This window comes from Amblyraja radiata, chromosome 19 (assembly GCF_010909765.2).
Source record: "Amblyraja radiata isolate CabotCenter1 chromosome 19, sAmbRad1.1.pri, whole genome shotgun sequence".
In the NCBI taxonomy this organism is placed as follows: domain Eukaryota; kingdom Metazoa; phylum Chordata; class Chondrichthyes; order Rajiformes; family Rajidae; genus Amblyraja; species Amblyraja radiata.
In genome coordinates, this window is record NC_045974.1 from 14,075,655 (window position 1) to 14,096,612 (window position 20,958).

At 45.7% G+C, this 20,958-nt stretch overlaps 1 protein-coding gene across 2 annotated transcripts in view; it reads right to left on the reverse strand.

The window, feature by feature from the left end:
• atp6v0a4 (ATPase H+ transporting V0 subunit a4) overlaps positions 1 to 20,958 on the reverse strand; it is a 50,861-nt gene that overhangs the window by 18,296 nt on the left and 11,607 nt on the right. For both annotated transcript variants that reach the window (XM_033037730.1, XM_033037729.1), the window contains exons 3-12: positions 18,667 to 18,745; positions 15,682 to 15,779; positions 14,690 to 14,815; positions 13,530 to 13,627; positions 11,543 to 11,669; positions 9,911 to 9,993; positions 6,180 to 6,273; positions 4,632 to 4,844; positions 3,862 to 4,012; positions 395 to 534 (exon numbers count right to left, since the gene is read on the reverse strand). In XM_033037730.1, coding sequence (XP_032893621.1) covers positions 395 to 534; positions 3,862 to 4,012; positions 4,632 to 4,844; positions 6,180 to 6,273; positions 9,911 to 9,993; positions 11,543 to 11,669; positions 13,530 to 13,627; positions 14,690 to 14,815; positions 15,682 to 15,779; positions 18,667 to 18,745 — 1,209 coding nt within the window. The remainder of the gene's footprint in view (positions 1 to 394; positions 535 to 3,861; positions 4,013 to 4,631; positions 4,845 to 6,179; positions 6,274 to 9,910; positions 9,994 to 11,542; positions 11,670 to 13,529; positions 13,628 to 14,689; positions 14,816 to 15,681; positions 15,780 to 18,666; positions 18,746 to 20,958) is intronic.

Genomic DNA, 20,958 nt, shown 5'->3' on the forward strand with positions numbered 1-20,958 from the left:
TAGAGAAAAGAGACTGAAGACTAAAAAAGACTGAAGAAGAGTCTTGACCCGAAACACCGCCTATTCCTTTTCTCCAGAGACGCTGCTTGGTTCGCTGAGTTACTCCAGCAATGTGTCTAAAATGGTGAGTGTGGTTTAATTCTCACCAGCAGGAAGGCCTCTTGAACTGCACCTTTCTGCAACACGATAGACTGCCCTCTGGATTTCACTGGGGACAAAGACTTCAAGGCATCTCAAGGTATGTCATTTATTCTGTAAAGAACATCTCCTGCCATTAACCCTCTGGGATAACAATGCTCGTCCACAACTAATGTATAGGAAAGACTCAGGAAATGAACCTCGGCCCAATGAAGTAGTCCTGCTTACAAAAACACACGTCAAACCTTTCACCCACCTCATTGCCCCCTCTCTGGGCAGCAAAGTTTTTCTCATTAATGATCATAATGAGTGCAAATCCCAGGAGGACTGCTCCATGCCCACAATCTCCAAACATAACAGCAAACAGGAATGGAAATGTGATGATTGTATAAGGAGCTGGAAAGACAAATTCACAAACAAATCATATCTCAGAGTGTTCCACACTATGGGGTTGGTTTCAAAGGTTTGTACAAGTAGAATAATAAAGTACAACACGATAAAAACTACTGGCACACTCAAGACTTCTGCGGCGTGACGTTTTCCCCCTCGAGCCACAACTTGCGAGTGAATGGTTTTTCAATGCAAAATTGCAGCCCTTGATGTCTGCAGTCACAGGTTGCATTTGAATTGTCACCATCCCCTGCATTGAGGCGCAGAGTCCATCTACACATCCCTACTGCCTGCAATTGGCCCCTAGGCCTCCACACCTGTCCTCTCCATGTACCTGTCCAAATGTTTCATAAACATTGCAATAGTAACCTCCTCCAGCAGCTCGCTCCATACACCCACGGCATGGTGGCACAGTGGTAGAGTTTCTGCCTTATAGCGCTTGCAGTGCTGGAGTCCCGGGTTCAATACTGACTATGGGTGCTGTGTGTACGGAGTTAATACATTCCCCCCGTGACCGCGTGGGTTTTCTCCGAGATCTTTGGTTTCCTCCCACACTCCAAAAACGTACAGGTATGTAGGTTAATTGGCTTGGTGTAAGCGTAAATTGTCCCTAGTGTGTGCAGGATGTGCGGGCTGATCGCTGGTCGGCACGGACTCGGTGGGCCGAAGGGCCTGTTTCCGTGCTGTATCTCTAAACTAAATTAAACTCACCGCCTTTTGTATAAAAAAGTTATCCCTCAGTTTCCTGTTAAATCTTCCCTCCCTCACCTTAAACCCATGCCCTCTGGTTCTTGATGCCCCTACTCTGGGCAAGGGACTCTATGCATTTACCTGATTTATTCCTCTCGTGATTTTTATTTGGCTTATAACATTAGTTTTGCTTTGAGCAGTTAGCTGCCTGGTGAAGCTAGAAATCTTTGCATTGTAGCCTAGGGCAAATTTTGAGTTGGAACCATGCAGCCCAAAAGGAATTCTGTTGGCCAATTGTGCACTTACAACTTACGGAAAAATAACCCCAATTAGTCATGCTCTTTCCATAACCTTGGAATACGTTACTTGTTCAACCATCTACATATTCCATTTTTAACCAGTTTCTACAGTAGTTCTATTTTCAGAAATGGAAGTTAGAACAGTACAACACAGGAGCAGGCCCTTCGGCCCACAACGTCTATGCCGAACATGATGCCAAGATAAATAATCTTCTCTGCCTGCACATGCTCCACATCCCTCAATTGCTCATTCATCCATGTGTCCAAGTCAATGCCTCTTCAATACCACTACACATCCACTTACACCACCATCCCAGGCAGCACATTCCAGGTACCCACTACACTCTTCGTAAAAAAGATACTTGCCCCACACATCTCTTTTAATCTTTCCCAATCTGACTTGAGTGTTATGCCCTCTAGTTTTTGACATTTCCACCCTGGAAGGTCTCTCCTATCCATTCCTTCAATAATTTATTTACTTCCATCAGGTCTCCCCTCAACCTCTGATGCTCCAGAGAAAACTATCCAAATTTGTCCAACCTCTCATATCTAATGCCCTCTAATCCAGGCAGTATTCTTGTAACCTCTAATGCACTCTCTTCAAAGTCTCCCTATCTTCCCTGCACACAATTTTCCCAAATGTAACCTAATTAAAGTCTTATATAACTGCAATGTGACTTCCTGACACATACTTAATGTCCCGACCAATGAAGGTAAACGTACCATATGCCTTCTTTATCACTCTAACTACTTGTCTTGAAACTTTCAGGGAACTATAGACTTGGAGCCCAAGATCCCTCTGTACATCAACGCAGTTAAAGACTTTGCCATTAACTGTATACTTATCCCCTTATATTCGACGTTTCATAGTGCAACACCTCATATTTGCTAGGGTTAAACTCAATCTGCAATTTCTCTGTCCACATCTGTAACTAATCTATCATCCCACTGTAGGACCTATCTAGCTCTCTCTTGAAAGCATCCGGAGAACCTGCCTCCACCGCTCTCTGAGGCAGAGAATTCCACAGACTCACCACCCTCTGTGATAAAAAGTGTTCCCTCATCTCCGTTCTAAATGGTTTACTCCTTATTCTTAAAATGTGGCCCCCAACATCGGAACATGTTTCCTGCCTCTAGCGTGTCCAAACCCTTAACAATCTTATATGTTTCAATGAGATTCCCTCTCATCCCTTCTAAACTCCAGAGTGTACAAGCCCAGCTGCTCCATTCTCTCAGCATATGACAGTCCTGCCATCCCGGGAATTAACCTTGTAAACCTACGCTGCACTCCCTCAATAGTAAGAATGTCCTTCCGCAAATTAGGGGACAAAAACTGCACGCAATACTACAGGTGTGGTCTCACTTGGGCTCTGTACAACTGCAGAAGGACCTCTTTGCTCCGATATTCGATTCCTCTTGTCATAAAGGCCAACATGCCATTCGCTTTCTTCACTGCCTGCTGTATCTGCATGCTTACTTTCATAGACTGATGAACAAGGACCCCCAGATCCCGTTGTACTTTCCCTTTTCCCAACTTGACGCCATTTAGATAGTGATCTGCCTTCCTGTTTTTGCTACCAAAGAGGATAACCTCACATTTATCCACATTAAACTTCATCTGCCATGCATCTGCCCACTCCCCCAACCTGTCCAAATCCCCCTGCATTTTCATAGCTTCTCATAGCATTTACCTTCCTCTTCATCACGGGTGTGAATTTCAGACAGCGCTCCCCCGCTTAACGTGGCCCCCGCCTTTGTGATGTGTGTGTGTGTGTGTGTGTGTGTGTGTGTGTGTGTGTGTGTGTGTGTGTGTGTGTGTGTGTGTGTGTGTGTGTGTGTGTGTGTGTGTGTATGTATGCGCGCGCGGTCGGTCGATCCAGCTCGCGGTTTCAACGTGGACGGCCGATCCAGCTCGAGGCTTTCCAGGCGAGTGCCCTCGCGTTTGAAGGTCGAAGACACTCTTCTTCTCGCGGATTAGGTCGCCGAGGTGGGACAGCCCCTTAAGATGTTAAACCAGCCATGTCTATTCACTAAGGCATCCAAAACGCACGGCAGAGCAATCTTGCACATTGGAGTAACAGATTAGTCATTATCACAGATTTAAAAAGATAGGTGCAAAATGCTGGAGTAACCCAACAGTTCAGGCAACACCTCTGAAGAAGAAGAATAGGTAATGTTTCAGGAAGAAGGGTTTTGCCACAAAACGTCACCTATTCCTTTTTTTCCTGTCCCGCTGAGTTACTCCAGCATTTGTGTCTATCTTCGGTGTAAACCAGCATCTGCAGTTCCTTCCTACACATTTTGGCTACACAATTCAAGCTATTGAAAATCAACCGGGCATCACCAGGATTCATCTCTCGATATGTCCCAACACCATAGGCGTCCACGATGTTCTGGAACCCAGCCGTGAACTTGTTGGTTCTGTTGAAGGTGGGCGGTGCCATGTGCGTTTGCACAACTGTCATGATTGGATCAACACTGGAACCGCTGCGCTCCTGGAGTAGGGCAAAGGGTGGAGAGAGGGGTGGAAACTCATTTAGTGTCAGCTCCAGATATAAGTTTACTCATTAATGGCGCCAAAATAGAAAACAGCAAAAATCTCACACGCAGACACCTTTACTTTTTCATAAGCTAATTTGAAAGGCAGATTGTTGTCAATCGGCACTGTTTGCGTGCTCTCTCTGCCAAGTTCCTCCTGCCCTCATGATGGGTTATTTAATTCTGTATGGGTTCCTCTTACCCTCACCATCCCACCCCCACCCCCACCTTCACTACACCAACCTCCCACCCCCCCCATTACACCTTCCCCCCACCCCCCCATTACACCAACCTCCCAGCCCCATCCCAACACCACACCCTAATAAATAGCCTTTTAAACATTCCTTCCTCTAGCTTCACAATATGCAACTCTTCAATCCTTTTGTCTCACACCTTCTGTCTTTTCACCTCTGACCTTTGTCCAACCAGCTTCCTATCAAAAATCCCATCTCACCTGTATTAACCCCTTACTTACCGGGCTTAGTTCTGCCTTTTCTCCCTTCCAGCTCCCTCTGGTTTTAAAGGTTTGCTGAGACACGCATCACAAAAATGCTGCGTCTTTGACTCTCTGCTCACCTTCCCCTGGTTGAGCGCCTTCTTGATCCGGTCCATATCAGCCACGGGGCACCAGGTCTCTGCGATCAGGCACTGCTGAGTCACGTCGATGTTGCACAGGTTCAGGGTGTGGTAAATGGCCTTCATTTTCTTCACCTTCACCTGCCAGTTCGGCAGGTTCTTGGCTGCTTCCTGGAGGACACGGCGACGATGGCTTTCAGTCTGGTTAAGTACCTGAAGAATCGACAAGTGAATTCAGAAAGTCAAAAAAAAAAAAATCAATCCCTGTTTTTATTCCAAATTAACAAAACAAACTCTCGTTTCAAGTTTAGTTTTTGGTTTGGTTTAGAGATACAGCGCGGAAACAGGCCCTTTGGCCCACTGAGTCCGTGCTGACCAGCGATCACCCCGCACGCCAACACTATACTACACTCACAAGGACAATTTAACCAAGCAAATTAACCTACAAACCTGTACGTCTTTGGAGTGTGGGAGGACACCAGAGCACCCAGACAAAACCCATGCAGTCACGGTGAGAACCTACAAACTCCGTACAGACAGCACTTGTAGTCAGGATCGAACCTGGGTCTCTGGTGCTGTAAGGCAGCAACTCTACCGATTCACCACCATGCTGCCCACTGTATCATTCAATTGCTAAGAAAATGCCACACAACAATATTTGGCCCTAGAAAGATGACTTGGTCAATCATATTCAATTCAGAGTGAGCTGCAGAAATTATCGTAGAGAAAGAAGGAAAACTGGAAACCAAGAAATAGTAAAACGCTACTATATACACACTATGTTGTTGCAAGGCAGGCAAGTGAACACTTCTGTTGTGAGCCTGCCACTAAGAAAGATGAGACTCAGGCACTTCATGCACTCAAGGCACTGAGCAAAACAATTCTGACCCCTCCCCCCCACCTCCCACCCCATAAAGCCCCCCCCCCCCCCCCCCCACCCCACCATAGAATGCTGGAATATGCCATCAGTGAGCACCATCACATTGACTGGAATGGGTGGTAATGAAAGGAAAGGGCCAGCAGACACCTTCATTCAGCTCCTGTAGGGCTGTTGCAGAGTTGGGTGGAGGTGGAGGTGGCTTTTGGCCATTCAGAGAATAAAATCCAGTGCTGATAGCTGGGCCAGATGGTTGGCCAAGAGGAAAGGGGAAAAGGAATGGCCGTAGCAGTGTCTCAATTCACCCAGGCACCATCAAAACCCAGCTGTTTTGAATCTAATGACCCAGAGCCATGGTCATCTCCAAGGCCAATATCAATGCCTTTTTAAAGTTGGTCAGCTACATTGCACAGGCTATGTTGATCACATGCCGATACCAACCCCCATAGACTGACACTCCACTCTAAGTTCTTGAATGGGAAACAATGACTTGGCTTTTAGCAGCTCACTAGAAGTTATAGAGTCAGAGTCAAACAGCATGTTAGCATGTCCTTCAGTCCAACTCATCCATGCTGACCAAGATGGCCATCTAAGCTAGTCCCATTTGCCTGCCTTTGGCCCATATCCCTCTAAACCTTTGCTATCCATGTACCTGTCCAAGTGTCACTTACCGTATTCAAGTCCTCGATGCGTGTTTTCACACCAGCAGCCATCTCTCGGCGCTCGCTGGCCGACTCGGGACATGGGTACATGGTGGCACGGAACCTGGGGAAAACCAGAGAGGAATTTACCACCATTAAAACAGTGAACTGTTGCTACTGTCGCTAATCTTTGCTTCCTTGCAGCCCCGAGTTGCCCAGAAAAAAAAATGGTGGGACGTCTTCCCTTTTACCCATTTATAAGGCAAGAATTGACTGAGGTGGGCCACTTTAGATGCCCATTGAGAATAAAGCCCATTTGCATTGGCATGGATGGCAGATCTCCTTTCCCAAGCAAGACCTATGTACCATTCAAGTTTTACAATGATCTGATAACTACATATAGCCACCTCATCTGTTCCAAAATGTTGCCCCGGCTGGGATTTACTATCCTCTGGATTATTAACCGAGGTTTACAATGCATCACCAACAATACTCTAATTTCTATGTTTCTATGTTTCTAATAAGCATTTACACCTTGAAAATATGTATTTACGAAAATGCTTTGTATTCTGATTGTAAAGAAAGTTATAGCATTCTCAGATGGGCAAGAATAGGTTCCTCGACAATAAATAAGGGTGCTCACACTACACATTTTCTTACTAAAATCAGGGTGTGAAGGAAGGGACTGCAGATGGAGGTTTATACCATAGAAAGACACCAAGTGCTGGAGTAACTCAGTGGGTCAGGCCTCATCTCTGGAGAGAAGGAATAGGTGACATTTCGGATCAGAGCACTTCTTAGGTCTCGTAAATATCTCATTGGTGGGCCGAATGGCCTAATTCTACTCCTATCACTTATGACCTTATGATCTCTCTTAAATATCAGTGGTGGTTTAGCATTTCCCTAAAGTCTAAAATCTAAAAAGTGCAGGATGGTGCACGGAGTTTGTATGTTATCCCTGTGACTGGGTAGGTTTTCTCTGGGTGCTCTAGTTTCCCCCCCCACACTCCAAAGACGTACAGGCCTGTTGCTTAATTGGCTTCCGTAAAATTGTCCCGAGTGTGTAAGATAGTACAGGGTGTTACTTGGCAGATCAGAGCCTTCAGCATTTTAGTTTTCCAGTCAATCCAGTTCAACATGAGATTGTACTGAAACCTACTGAGGTACCAACACACAGAGTGAATCTCTGCGTTATTTCCCTATTGCACTCTCTGCCCTGCTAATCACCAAGGAACAAATGTGTTCCAAGCGCCCCCTAGCTCCAGTCAGCTCCCCCTGTTATCACAACTGTTGAAACTTATACAGTAAAGGGCCTGTCCTACTTGGCGATTTTTTCGGCGACTGCTGCCGTCATATCAGTGTCGCCAAAAGATTTTGAACATTTCAAAATCCAGCGGCGACAAAAATATGTTGCGACACTTGAAAAAATACCATGCATCAATACGTCATCACGCTGCATCACGTCGTAAATATTTCGGTGACCTGATACGTCAGTCAATGATGCCGGCAGTCGCCGAAAAAATTGCCAAGTGGGACAGTGTTTAATTGACACTGAAACACTGTGTAGTCCAGGATTACAGAAGGTGCTGTTGTAAATGCAAATCTTTCTTTACCAGAGCAAAAACCTGAAGTGTGAGTTGCAAAAGTGAAATTGAAAAGCTGGATGAGCTCAGTGGGTCAAATAGCATTGGTGGAGGTCTTTTGGTTTTCTTTTTAAGATTTTAGACATTAGAGGCATAGAGCGGAAACAGACCCTTCGGCTCACCGCGTTCGCGCCAAGCATTGGTCACCACGTGCACTAGCACTATCCTGCACTCTAGGAACAATTTACATTTATTTAAAACTGAAGCGAACTAACCTACAAACTTGTACGTCTTTGGAATGTGGGAGGAAACTGGAGCATCCAGAGAAACCCACGCGGTCACAGGGAGAATTTACAAACTCAGTGTAGACAGCACCCGTAGTCAGGATCGAACCTGGGTCTCTGGAGCTATAAGGCAGCAACTCTACCGCTGCGCCACAGTGCCACCCCCTGTGGTCTCTGGCCCCTCCATATTTCTGGGCCCTGATTTTGGCCCATCTGCCAAGTAAGACCCTGTACACTAATATTATCTTACACACTAGGGACAATTTTACCGGAGCCAATTAACCCACAGGCCTGTATGTCTTTGGAGTGTGGGAGGAAACCAGAATGCCCGGAGAAAACCCATGCGGTCACAGGGAGAACATACAAACTCCATACAGACAGCACCTGTTGTCAGGATCAAACCCGGATCACTGGCACTGTGAGGCAGCATTAACATCATGCCTCACCCTTCCCCCATCCTCTGGTACTTTCCGATGCAACTGTCCTTGAAAAGTTGAGAAGGCAAAAGGGTGTAAATAATGGAATTTGATGGGAAAAGGAGGTAGGGAGTGGAATGTCCGGGGAGGAATTGTGTGTAGAAGGGAATGGGAGCTGAAGAAAAGTTGGGGACCCGGACCCGGAGCATGGATGGACGGAAAGGGGGAGGAGGGGAAAGGACCTGGGAGACAGGGGCAGGGATAGTGGCAAGAAAGGTGTGTGTGGGAGATGAGAACTGGAAAGATAAGGAGGGTTTGGGAGTTACCTGAAATTGGAGAATTCAGTGTTCACCCACCCCAATACTGCCTGAAGCACCGAGTTCCCTCAGGAGTTTGTTTTTTTGCGTTTTGATTCACATAAAGTATCAGACTAAAAATAGACATTGTCTTAAACGGAATGAATACTGGCAGTAGGAAATACACAGAAAAGGAGGTGCAGTTAAAAAAGTTAAAACACTGGGAGAAACACAATGAAAATATTGGGGGACAGGCTCAAAGTCAGGGGGAGGCACTGGGGAACAGGAGGAGAGGGCAGACGGACGAGACAGCATTGAAAGAGTAGCTTTGGAGACCTTGATATGTTCCAATGTGTTGCATGGTAAATCATTTGCATGCTGAAATTGTCACACCTGCAATGCAATTTGTCTGTAGCAAAATGCCACAGAAATTAACATACAATGGTGACAACTCTGTGACTTTATTCAAATATTACAACAGATCATATACATCTCAGTAGAAGGTAAAAGGAAGAAGGGTTTCGGTCTGAAGAAGGGTTTCGGCCCGAAACGTTACCTATTTCCTTCGCTCCATAGATGCTGCTGCACCCGCTGAGTTTCTCCAGCATTTTTGTGTACCCCAGAAGGTAAAAGGAATGTGATTTAACACCATGATTAAATGGCTGCACGTCAGACGATGCTCTGGTCCTTCATGTCTGCATTAGAAATGCCAGCCTAGAGCAGGACTTGAAACCTGACAAGTAGTAAACTACGTCACAGCAGATACTTACTGGACTGACATTTGTGCCCTGGAAACTGGCCCTGAATCTAGAGGTGTGTGTTTTTCACTTGGGAGAGGGGGGCAGAGGGAGCAGCCAGGGTGCGACTTGTCCTTGATTATTCCAGTGACCTTGCCATGACGACATTAGGTATAAATGGAGACAATGGAAGGGAGGTTGGTTTGTGTGATGGTCTGGGCTGTTCCACAATTCTCTGCAGTTTCTTGCGGTCGTGGATGGAGCTGTTCCCAAACCATGCTGTGATGCATCCTGATACACAATGCTTTCTACGGCATGTGGATTTGATGAGTTTGAATTAATTTCAGAATCGGAGGGCCCGTCGTGTCTTTCTGTCAGGTAAGTTACAGAGGTGTGCCATGCAGGCCGTGATATCAGACCCAGTGTACTGAAACAACCACCTCACCCATCACAGATCTTCTTCACTTTGTGCCTCAGCTGCTCTCCTTGATAGAAGATGATGAACACATTCTTCTGTACCTCCACGAGCTGCAAAACATAATTATTATCGTACATCGGTAGAGCCAAGAAATTATTCAGCGCCTCGTCTTGTCGCAGTGCCATACGCCTGATTTATTCCAATGCATAGTCATGACAAGTCCAGTCATGTTGCCTGCCATTAAGCCCTCAATGGATTACCTGTTTTTTGAGGTGCTGGCCGGGAAGATTGGGAAAACATCCTAATCAAATACGACCATTGGGATCTTTAATTTGAAGTAAAGTATGAAGCAGATTTTTTGTGCTCTCCCTGTGACCACGTGGGTTTTCTCCAGGTGCTCCGGTTTTCTCCTATATTTCAATCACGTGCAGGTTTGTAGTTTACTTGACTTGACGTAAATTGCCCCTAGAGTGTAGGATGCGAAAGTGGAATAACATGGAACTAGTGCATAGGTGATTGCTGTTCAGCCTGGACTCAGTGGGCTGAAGGGCCGTTTCCACGCTGTGTTTCTAAACTAAACTATTTCATACACAGCTATTCAGTATCCCCTCACCTTCCCTATTCCAAATAAAGTAACCCTAACCTATCCAACCTTTCCTCAAATGGCATGCTTCAATCTCTTCCATTCAAGCTTCCTCCTTCTGTCCAGTTCTGTCATAGGCTCTCCATTCAAAATATTCTGGCCTAGGGATTAGATTGCACAAAAATCTAGCTCTAATCACAGCCTGCATCAGGTGTCCAGCAAAGAGACTGTAGTATCTGCAACGTGCATGCCAGAGGCAGTTCCATGATCCTAGGTGCTGTCAATCTAACACCAAAAAGGGAAGGCTGTTAACAATGGAAAGGCTCGGGCATTTTTAAAATAAAGAATCACTGTCCGAATGCTCAACCTTTTTGCCCCCCCATCATATTTTTCTTACAGATAGGCACAAAGTGCTGGAGTAACTCGGCGGGTTAGGCAGCATCTCTGGAGAAAAAGGATGAGTGTCGTTTCAGGTCAGGACCCTCTGTGGAAGCTTTAGTATGACAAGGGTGAAGATAGGTGTGCAGCATAAGGGCCTTTGGACATCTTGTGATGTGCAGCACAAGTTTCTTGAAAGGCACCCTTTGATGCACAGCTAGCTATAACCCAGACACAGGGTTCTTGATAGTTACCCTCACTAACATTGAACATGAGTACAGGATTGAATAGCATGTAGCTTTATTTGTGTTAGTGTTATTGTATCTGTATTAGTGTTTTTGAGAATGTATTGTGGTCGGTGATAAGAAATTAGATGGTGTGTCCGATTTCAAGGCTCAATATCTGTTTGAAAGCTGACAGTGCCGAGTGGAATTTCAGAGCCGTGCGGTAACTGGGGCTGCACAAGCAAATAAAGTGTGTCTGGAAAATGAATGCAAGTTGTCAGAGTCCAGTTGATCGTCAATTATACCTTCTTCAGACTGAAAAAAGAGGGGAGGGAACTGGGAGGTGAGGAAAGGCCAGAACACAGCGGGGCCAGCAGCATATATTCCTGGTTACTAACATATTTTTTTCATTGGCCACAACATAGAATTAACGCGAAAGGATTGTACAAGTTGTCATCCGTTAGAATTCCTTACAGTGCTTGGATCTTCCAAAGGAACCTCCATCTCTGACTGCTTCATGTAGACGTTCCCTCTGCAAGCTCTCCAGAGCAGGCGTTCAAAGGCAGCCATCCTCTCCCTCCGAATCACACCGGCTATAAACCTGCAACACCCAGTTGAAAGAAAGTGTCCATGAAGGCACTAGAGCATTGCAGCGTTAATATACGTTCAACATCTCAACTTTGCTAGTGAAAAGCAAAACTGCAGAAGTTAACATTCTGAAACAAAAACAGAAAGCATTCGAAACACTCAACAGGTCAGACTACCGTGGAAAGTGTTGGAGTAACTCAGCGGGACAGGCAGCACCTCTGGAGAGAAAGGATGGGTGACGTTGTCGGTCAAGACCCTTCTTCAGACTGAAAGTAGGGGATTTGGGGGGGGGGGGGGGGGGGGGGGGAGGGGGTTAAGAGGTCAAGAGACAGAGGCGAGAAAAGAACAGGACCATTCAGGGCCAGCCACAAATGACCTCAGGCTGGGAGGTGCCTGGTAGGTTCATTGTTGTCTAGGGAAGATTTGGTCTCGAGAGAAACAATGTGGAGAACTGTGAAACTGGGGTGGAGCAAGGGGGGAAGTGGGGAAGGGAGGAAAGTGCAGGATTAAGTTACTTAAAATGAGAGAATTCAATGTTCATACACTAACATCACCTTTGTAAAGCTTCATGAACATATTTTAATTCATTAAAAAAAATCACTGCTATACAGCAAAATAATTTTGGAAAAAGGTCAAAATATCTTGTCGTCTTTCAGATAGAAAGGATTTACACAGGATTAGTGCAAATGGGAGGTTGATGGTCACACAGATACTGTAGGTTGCTGTGTCTTCACTACCCATGTCCATCACTCTACTCGAGTATCACTCTCAGCACTAGTGGCACATATATAATGGGCAGAGGGGTAAAGCCATCAGTGTGTGTAGGAAGGAATTACAGATTCCGGCTTAAGCCGAAGATGGACATAAAATGACCCACAATACCTCAACTCTGATCAAGAAGGCTCACCAGCGTCTCTTGTTCCTGAGGAGACTGAAGAAGGTCCATCTGTCTCCTCAGATCCTGGTGAACTTCTACCGCTGCACCATCGAGAGCATCCTTACCAACTGCATCACAGTATGGTATGGCAACTGCTCTGTCTCCGACCGGAAGGCATTGCAGTGGGGTGGTGAAAATTGCCCAACGCATCACCGGTTCCTCGCTCCCCTCCATTGAGTCTGTCCAAAGCAAGCGTTGTCTGCGGAGGGCGCTCAGCATCGCCAAGGACTGCTCTCACCCCAACCATGGACTGTTTACCCTCCTACCATCCGGGAGGCGCTACAGGTCTCTCCGTTGCCGAACCAGCAGGTCCAGGAACAGCTTCTTCCCGGCGGCTGTCACTCTACTCAACAACGTACCTCGGTGACTGCCAATCACCCCCCCCCCCCCCCCCCCCCCCCCCGGACACTTATTATTATTTATTCAAATCATTTGCTATGTCGCTCTTCCAGGGAGATGCTAAATGCATTTCGTTGTCTCTGTATTGTACACTGACAATGACAATTAAAATTGAATCTGAATCTGAAAATGCTGGAGTAACTCAGCGGGACAGGCAGCATCTCTGGAGAGAAAGAATGGCTGACGTTTGGGGTGAGTCCCTTCTCCAGACTCCATCAGAGAGCAGGAGGAATCACAGAGGGGGAACAGCGGGAGAGGATGTTGCTGAACTCTCGTCGGAGAGAGGAGGCGAACTTCTTCATAGACATACCTGGAGGAGATTTCACATTAGAGCAGCCGAAATGTGTAGGAAGGCGCTGCAGGTGTTGATTTAAACCAAAGATAGACACAAAAAGCTGGAGTAACTCAGCAGGACAGACAGCGTCTCTGACAAGAAGGAATGGGTGACGTTTCGGGTGAAGACCCTTCTTCAGACCCCTTTTCACCCATTCCTTCTCTCCAGAGATGCTGCCTGTCCCACCTAGTGAGGTTACTTACCCTAATCTGCCAGGCGCAATCACCGCGGTTGCAGACTGCAACTCCAACAGATGCATAGTGTCTTCGCTGAAGAAATCATCTGTTAAATTTGCTTCAGTCTGCGAGGAAAAAAAAATCCTTATTCACAATCTCTGCAGCAGCTCATATTCCAGTTCAGTAGCCTACAACCCAATGGTGTGAACAATATCGTGGGGTCCCCCGCCTTCCTCTTCTCTTCCCATGCTCCTCCCCCCCCCCCAACACAGTGTGCACACACAATTCTCCCGCCATCCTGCTCCAACCCCCCCATTTTCCCCATCCCTATCCGCATCCACCCATATCCCTCCCTCCGCATTTATATTTTATCACTCCTCTTCTTTCCTGATCAAACACCCTTTTGCCTCCAGCCTTTGTCACTACCACCACCCACCCAGCTACCACCACCCACCCAGCTACCACCACCCACCCAGCTACTTGCCAGACTTCGCGTTCTACCCCCATACTCCATCAGTCTGAAGAAAGGTCCTGACTCAACTGTGGTCTGTCCATTCCCCTCCAGAAGATGACACCTGACCCACCGAGTTCCTCCAGCACTGTGTCTTGCTCAATGTTCCAGCATCTGCAGCCACTTGCCTCTCTGAATTTTAAGGGTGTTCTTAAAAGATGGGAAAGGGTTTAGGGAGGGAATTCTCGTCGAAGAGAGGGGAGGGCAGGGTGCAATTTGCCTTTCCAGTTGCCCCAGTTCATTTTGGCGTTACAAATATAATTGGCCATCATCCCGAGTTGTCCTTGAGAAGATGGCGGTGAGACATGTGTTTGGTTCCCCTGCCTCCCTTGTGGCAAAGACACTCTGTGACTGCATGGGTTTTCTCCGGGTGCTGTGGTTTCCTTCCATATTGCAAAGGAGTGCAGGTTTGTAGGTTAATTGGCTTCTGCAAATTGTCCCTAGTGTGTCGGAGAGAACTAGTGCATGGGTGATCGCTTGTTGGTGCGGATTTGGCAGGCCGAAGGGACTGTTTCCACGCTGTGTCTCTAAACTAAACTTCATCCATTTAAAAAAAAAAAACATTTTATTTATCCTTTCAATATATATCAGCCTGACATGAAGATTTCCTGCATATAACCCATGTCCTAATATATTCCATGCTTTCTATCCCAGTGGGCTTGTGCAAAAAGGTTACCTCAAAGAAGTCCTGCGTTTTCTTCAGCAGGTGTTTGAGCTCAGTGAGTTCAAGGAAGTTCTGCTTGAGAGTTTGCTGGTTCCGGTTAACCTCACTCAGATCGTGCTCCAGCTTTTCCAGAACAACCTGTAGAAATGTAAAGAAAGTTTTCCTGTTAATTCTCACAACGCTAATATACAGTGCAGCATCCAAGTTCCATTCCACCAAAGCAAAGCCTCATAGATATTTCACTGCAGGTAGCCATTGATAATGATACCTTAATTCACAAGAAGCCCGCAATCTCAACAAACACCTGCATTCCCAGCTGTTCTGCACCCTGCTCAGAACAAGACACAGAAGGTTCACCAGACCGATTCCTGGGATGGCAGGACTTTCATATGAAGAAAGACTGGATAGACTCGGCTTGTACTCACTGGAATTTAGAAGATTGAGGGGGGATCTTATAGAAACATACAAAATTCTTAAGGGGTTGGACAGGCTAGATGCAGGAAGATTATTCCCGATGTTGGGGAAGTCCAGAACAAGGAAGGGGTCACAGTTTAAGGATAAGAGGGAAGTCTTGTAGGACCGAGATGAGAAGATCATTTTTTACACAGAGTGGTGAATCTGTGGAATTCTCTGCAACAGAAGGTAGTTGAGGCCAGTTCATTGGCTATATTTAAGAGGGAGTTAGATGTGCCCCTTGTGGCTAAAGGGATCAGGGGGTAGGTATGGGATACTGAGTTGGGTGATCAGCCATGATCATATTGAATGGCGGTGCAAGCTCGAAGGGCCGAATGGCCTACTCCTGCACCTATTTTTCTATGTTTCTAGGTTTCTATTATATTCTATGCCTAACTGGTATATCTGTGGATCTAAACACACTGGGAACTAGGCGAGAATCTAACTTCTTTCACATCTCACTCTTCCAACATTTTGCATTCAGGAGAGATGACAACTCCAAGTTGTGGCGTGCAATAATATTTTGAGCCATTGAATATTTCCCTTCTTACCTCCAGGTCAATCATATCTTTTGGAAAAGGAGCCTGTGGATTCTCACCGTCATCCTGAACGACAATCATATCCCTTTCCATCTCAATCTCCAGAAATCCTACCAATCCAACAGGAGGATGCAAGAATAAGATTTGTTACATTACTTTGGAATTGGGAAGTTAAAAAAAAGTCACAAAGGAACAAACTGCAGATAATGGAAGTCTGAAAATAAAACAAGAAAATGAGAGAGAGAAAAAAGATTCAAGCTTTCTCTACATCGGCGAGACCAAGCGCAGGCTCGGTGATCATTTCGCTGAACATCTCCCCTCAGTACGTCTTAACCTACCTGATCTCCCGGTGGCTCAGCACTTCAACTCCCCCTCCCATTCCCAATCTGACCTTTCTGTCCTGGGCCTCCTCCATTGTCAGAGTGAGGCCCAGAGCAAATTGGAGGAACAGCACCTCATATTTTGCTTGGGTAGTTTACACCCCAGCGGTATGAACATTGACTTCTCTAACTTCAGATAGCCCTTGCTTTCTCTTTCCATCCCCTTCCCAGTTCTCCCACTAGTCTTACTGTCTCCACCTACTTTCTACCTTTGTCCCGCCCCCTCCCCTGACATCAGTCTAAAGAAGTATCTCGACCTGAAACGTCACCCATTTCTTCTCTCCAGAGATGCTGCCTCACCCGCTGAGTTACTCCCGCATTTTGTGTCAACCAAAAGATTCAAGCTTTCAGGTTGTCAACTTTACATTAAAAAGGGCATTAGCCCAAAGGTCATTTGGGCAGCACAGTTGCGCAGCAGCAGAGTTGCTGCCTTACAATGCCAGAGATCCGGGTTCGATCCCGACTACGGGTGTTGTCTGTATGGAGTTTGCACATTCTTCCTGTGACCACCTGGGGTTTTCTCCGAGTGCTCCAGTTTTCTCCCATAAAGACGTCCAGGTTTGTAGGTTAATTGGCTTCTGTAAATTGTAAATTGCCCCTAGTGTTTAGGATAGTGTTAGTGTATGGGGTGATCAATGGTTGGTGTGGACTCGGTGGGCTGAAGGGCCTGTTTTCACACAGTATCTCTGAAGTTTAAAGTACACTGTAAATGTTTATAGTTTATTTCTGCAGAAATGCAGCCTAACCTCATGCGCATTTGAGTTAAGAGAACAAAAATGCTCTGCTGTTTATATGTTAATATGTTTTAACAATTTAATATGTTTATAGTAAATGTTGATTCCAAGTAATGTGTACCAAGTGACATAATGGTGGAATTAATTGTCAGACAAAATAATAGATTGAAAGATAGTTCAAGTGGCAACATTTTCTTTCTTTACGATGCTGAGGTTGTTAATTTTATCTGTGCCTAGCAGGTTGCATGCCTTTGTAAGTGTACTGTACAGAACCACTTCCCCTCAGTGCTCTACCCCTCCTTCCAAAAATTCAGCAGGGGCAGCAGGGTGGCGCTGTGGGAGAGTTGCTGCATTACAGCGCCAGAGACCCGGGTTCAATCTTGACTACGGGTGCAGTCGGTACGAAGTTTGTACGTTCTCCCCGTGACTGCATGGGTTTTCTCTCGGTGAACCGGTTTCCTCAATACTCCAGAAACATGTAGGTTTGTAGGAATAAAATTGTCCCTCGTGTGTGTGTGTGTGTGTGTGTGTGTGTAGGATAGTGTAAGCGTGCGGGAATCGGTGGTCAGTGCAGACTCGGTGGGCCAAAGGGCCAGATTCGGTGGTGTATCTCGAAACTAAACTGCCAGTACGGTCCAGGATATCTTTATTATTGGTCTTTATATTGTCATTCATTATTTACCATCATCACGCTTGACATTTTTACAATGTATTAAGCGTGTTTTCATATTGAACAGTTCTTATTCTTGTTTTCTGCCAAATAAATCTTTTGCAATCTCGTTTTGACTTTCCATAAATGGACATTATTGTGTTTGATGTTCAGCTTTTATCTCACTTGTCTGTATCTGCCCTGGTTATATTTTTCTGTTTTCTCAATTTTTGAACTGTGCTGTGATAATTCATTGGAATAAAGAAAAGCTTGCGTTATGTTATGGTTATGTTATGGAAAAAATCTAGAGATGCAAACTCACCTGCAAAGGGGGAATTTACATACAAACGTAGAATTAGGAGCTGGAATAGGCTTCCTTGGCCCTCGAATTGCTCAGCCATTTAATTAAATCATGGTTGGTCTGATTATAAACTCAATTGGAAGAGGGATGAGGCAGGACAAAGTTTGGCGAGTGATGTCGAGACTGAGAAAGAACATTTTTACCATAGCTCTTAAATGGACATTTCCTTGCTTTTAAACAGTGAGGCCCGGTTCTAGATTCTCCCAGAAGAAGCATCCCCCCATGACAACCATTCAGGTACTTGTCTGTTTTAATTGTTCAAGAAGGAACTGCAGATGCTGCAAAATCAAAGGTAGACAAAAATGCTGGAGAAACTCAGCGGGTGCGGCAGAATCTATGGAGCAAAGGAAATAGGCAACGTTTCGGGCCAAAACCCCTCTTCAGTCCTCGCAAGGCAACCCGCCCAATATAGGCATTAGACGATAGACAATAGACAATAGGTGCAGGAGTAGGCCATTTGGCCCTTCGAGCCAGCACCGCCATAATTAGTTCAGTAAATCTTTTCTGAGCTGCTTCTCAGGCTTTTCCACCTTTTCTTAAATAGGAAGATTACTTATACATAAAACTCCAGATTTTCTCACCAACACCCTATATAAAATGGTATGACGTCACTACATTTATATCCAAATCCCCTCAGATTAGAAAAATGACAAAAATCCCAATCCTGACCAAAAACATCACCTATCCAGAGATGCTGCCTGACCTGCTGAGTTACTCCAGCACTTTCTGTCTTTTTCTATTGTTTCTTTGCTCGTCTCTTTGAGGTATTCCTTTATCATTTGTAGAATTTCAGGTACTCCTGAATGGATTTTTCTAGCTACATGAGAAAAAACCCCACAAATAAGTATTACAAAATGATTTTTGTAGACTTACGAAGAATTCTCTCCATCACCTCACAGCGTCTAACTTCATTTACGAACTTACGCTGGAACAGGTTGACACTTGCGTTCAGCTGCAGGGAAGAAGAAAAAAAATTTGTGTTGTTCTCCTCCAATACCTGCTTACCCTCAACATCACTACACTGGTATATTCAATGTTTGCTCAAAGATCTGCGGGCTCCATCTTTCCTGAGACCTTTGTGGGCTCCACCTTTCCTGGGCCATCGATGCAGGCTCTGCTTTGTCCTGCCCCTTCCCATGCATCTAGTTTCACCTCTCCCTGACTCTCAGCCTGTCGAAGGGTCTCGACCCGAAGCGTCGCCTGTTCCTTTGCTCCAGAGATGCTGCCTGATCTGCTGAGTTGCTCCAGCATTTTGTGCCTATCTTCTCTATTCCAATGGCTGACTATCACCTTCAGAAATCACCGTAGATTTTACAGATGAGCAGCGATCCAACATGCTGACACAATGGCACATTCACGCCTATGCACACCACTTGGGGAGAGCTGACAGCTCATTTAGCCACCAAGAACAGAAAGATCCCAGCTTCAATCAATGGCCTGTGTTGATCAATATGGGCCGGCACAGTGGTGCAGCAGTAGTGTTGCTGTCTTACAGCGCTTGCAGCGTTGGAGACCCAGGTTCGATCCTGACTACGGGTGCTGTCTATATGGAGTTTGTACGGACTTGTGAGTTTGTACGGACTTGTGAGTTTGTACGTGAGTTTTTTCCGAGATTGTTGGTTTCCTGCCGTACAGGTTTGTAGCTTAATTGGCTTGGTGTATGTGTAAATTGCCCAGAGTGTGTGTAGGATAGTGTTAATGTGCAGGGATCACTGGTTGGTGGAAATCAGTGGGCTGAAGGGCCTGTTACCCGTGCTGTATCTCTAAACTAAACTAAAAAATAGGTAGAGTCACTGCATGCTACACTTGCCTTTGGAATTGGTTAGGTTCGGTTTTACAGATCCAGTGCCTGTGTGGTTTGTGGTCTTAAGGTTTCAGGTTTAATTCCAGTTTTAAGTAACAATTTGGTGGAGAAGCACATGTTTGGTCATCAGCTGGGTAATCTGACCACACTGAACCAACAGGAACAGTTCAGCACACTCCCCATCCTCGTACCTAACCTGATTGAGGTGCTGGTCGGAGACTAATTCTATCGCAGGAAGAATAAAAGACAAAAATGAAGATATAAAATGGAGGAAAATTAAAAAGAGATCACAGGTCCTCATCACATGTTGAACTAGATAGCATTGTTGATAAAAAATCACAAGTGTTGAGGCCGTTCCCTCAGAAACAACTACCTCTGCACCACAAGGCACAGCAAGCTCAAAAATAGATTACTTGCAAATGACTGAGTATTCATATTGTAGGGTGGACACACACACACACACACACACACACACACACACACACACACACACACACACACACACACACACACACACACACACACACACACACACAAACTTCAACAAGGCAGCGCTTAAATGCAGGTTGACTTATTTCATGGGGAAGATCGAGTACATTTTGTAAACGGTGAAACTTAAAACCACGTCACATACAAAAGCCATCAGGAGTTCAGCTTGCTGCAGCTTCACCTGTAGAAACTGCAGCGGGACCAGAGGTTTAACTAGTTTAAGGCGCTAATCCTTCCCCCAGGACACTATGGTGAAGTATTGAAGATTGAAGTAACAGCTCCTCAGTGAAGGTTGAGGGTTGAATTACCTCATTAAAGCTAACAAAATAATGAAAGGCATAGATAGAGTGGATGTGGAAAGGATGTTTCTACTGGTGGGAGAGTCTAGGACCAGAGGTCATCGCCTCAGAATTAAAGGGCACTCTTTTAGAAAGGAGTTTGGGGGGGAACTTCTTAGTCAGAGGGTAGTTAATCTGTGGAACGCATTGCCACCGAGGGCTGTGAAGGCCAAGTCAATCGATATTTTTAAGGCAGAGATCGACGAATTCTTGATTAGAACGGGTGTCAAGGGTTATGGGAAGATGGGATTAGGAGGCAGGGATCAGCCATGATTGAATGGCGGAGTAGACTCGATGGGCCGAACGGCCTAATTCTACTCCTACAACTTGTGAATGAAGCAGCTCATGCCTGCGAGCAGCAAGACCTAAACAAGTCAGGCATGGGCTGACAAGTGGCAAGCAGACTGCCAAAGAAACCTCCCTTCCATTGAATCCATCTACACTTCAAGTTCCCTCTGCAAGGCCACCAGCATAATCAAGGACTAATCCCACTCCCTCTTCTCCCCTCACCCATCAGGCAAGAGGTACAGAAGT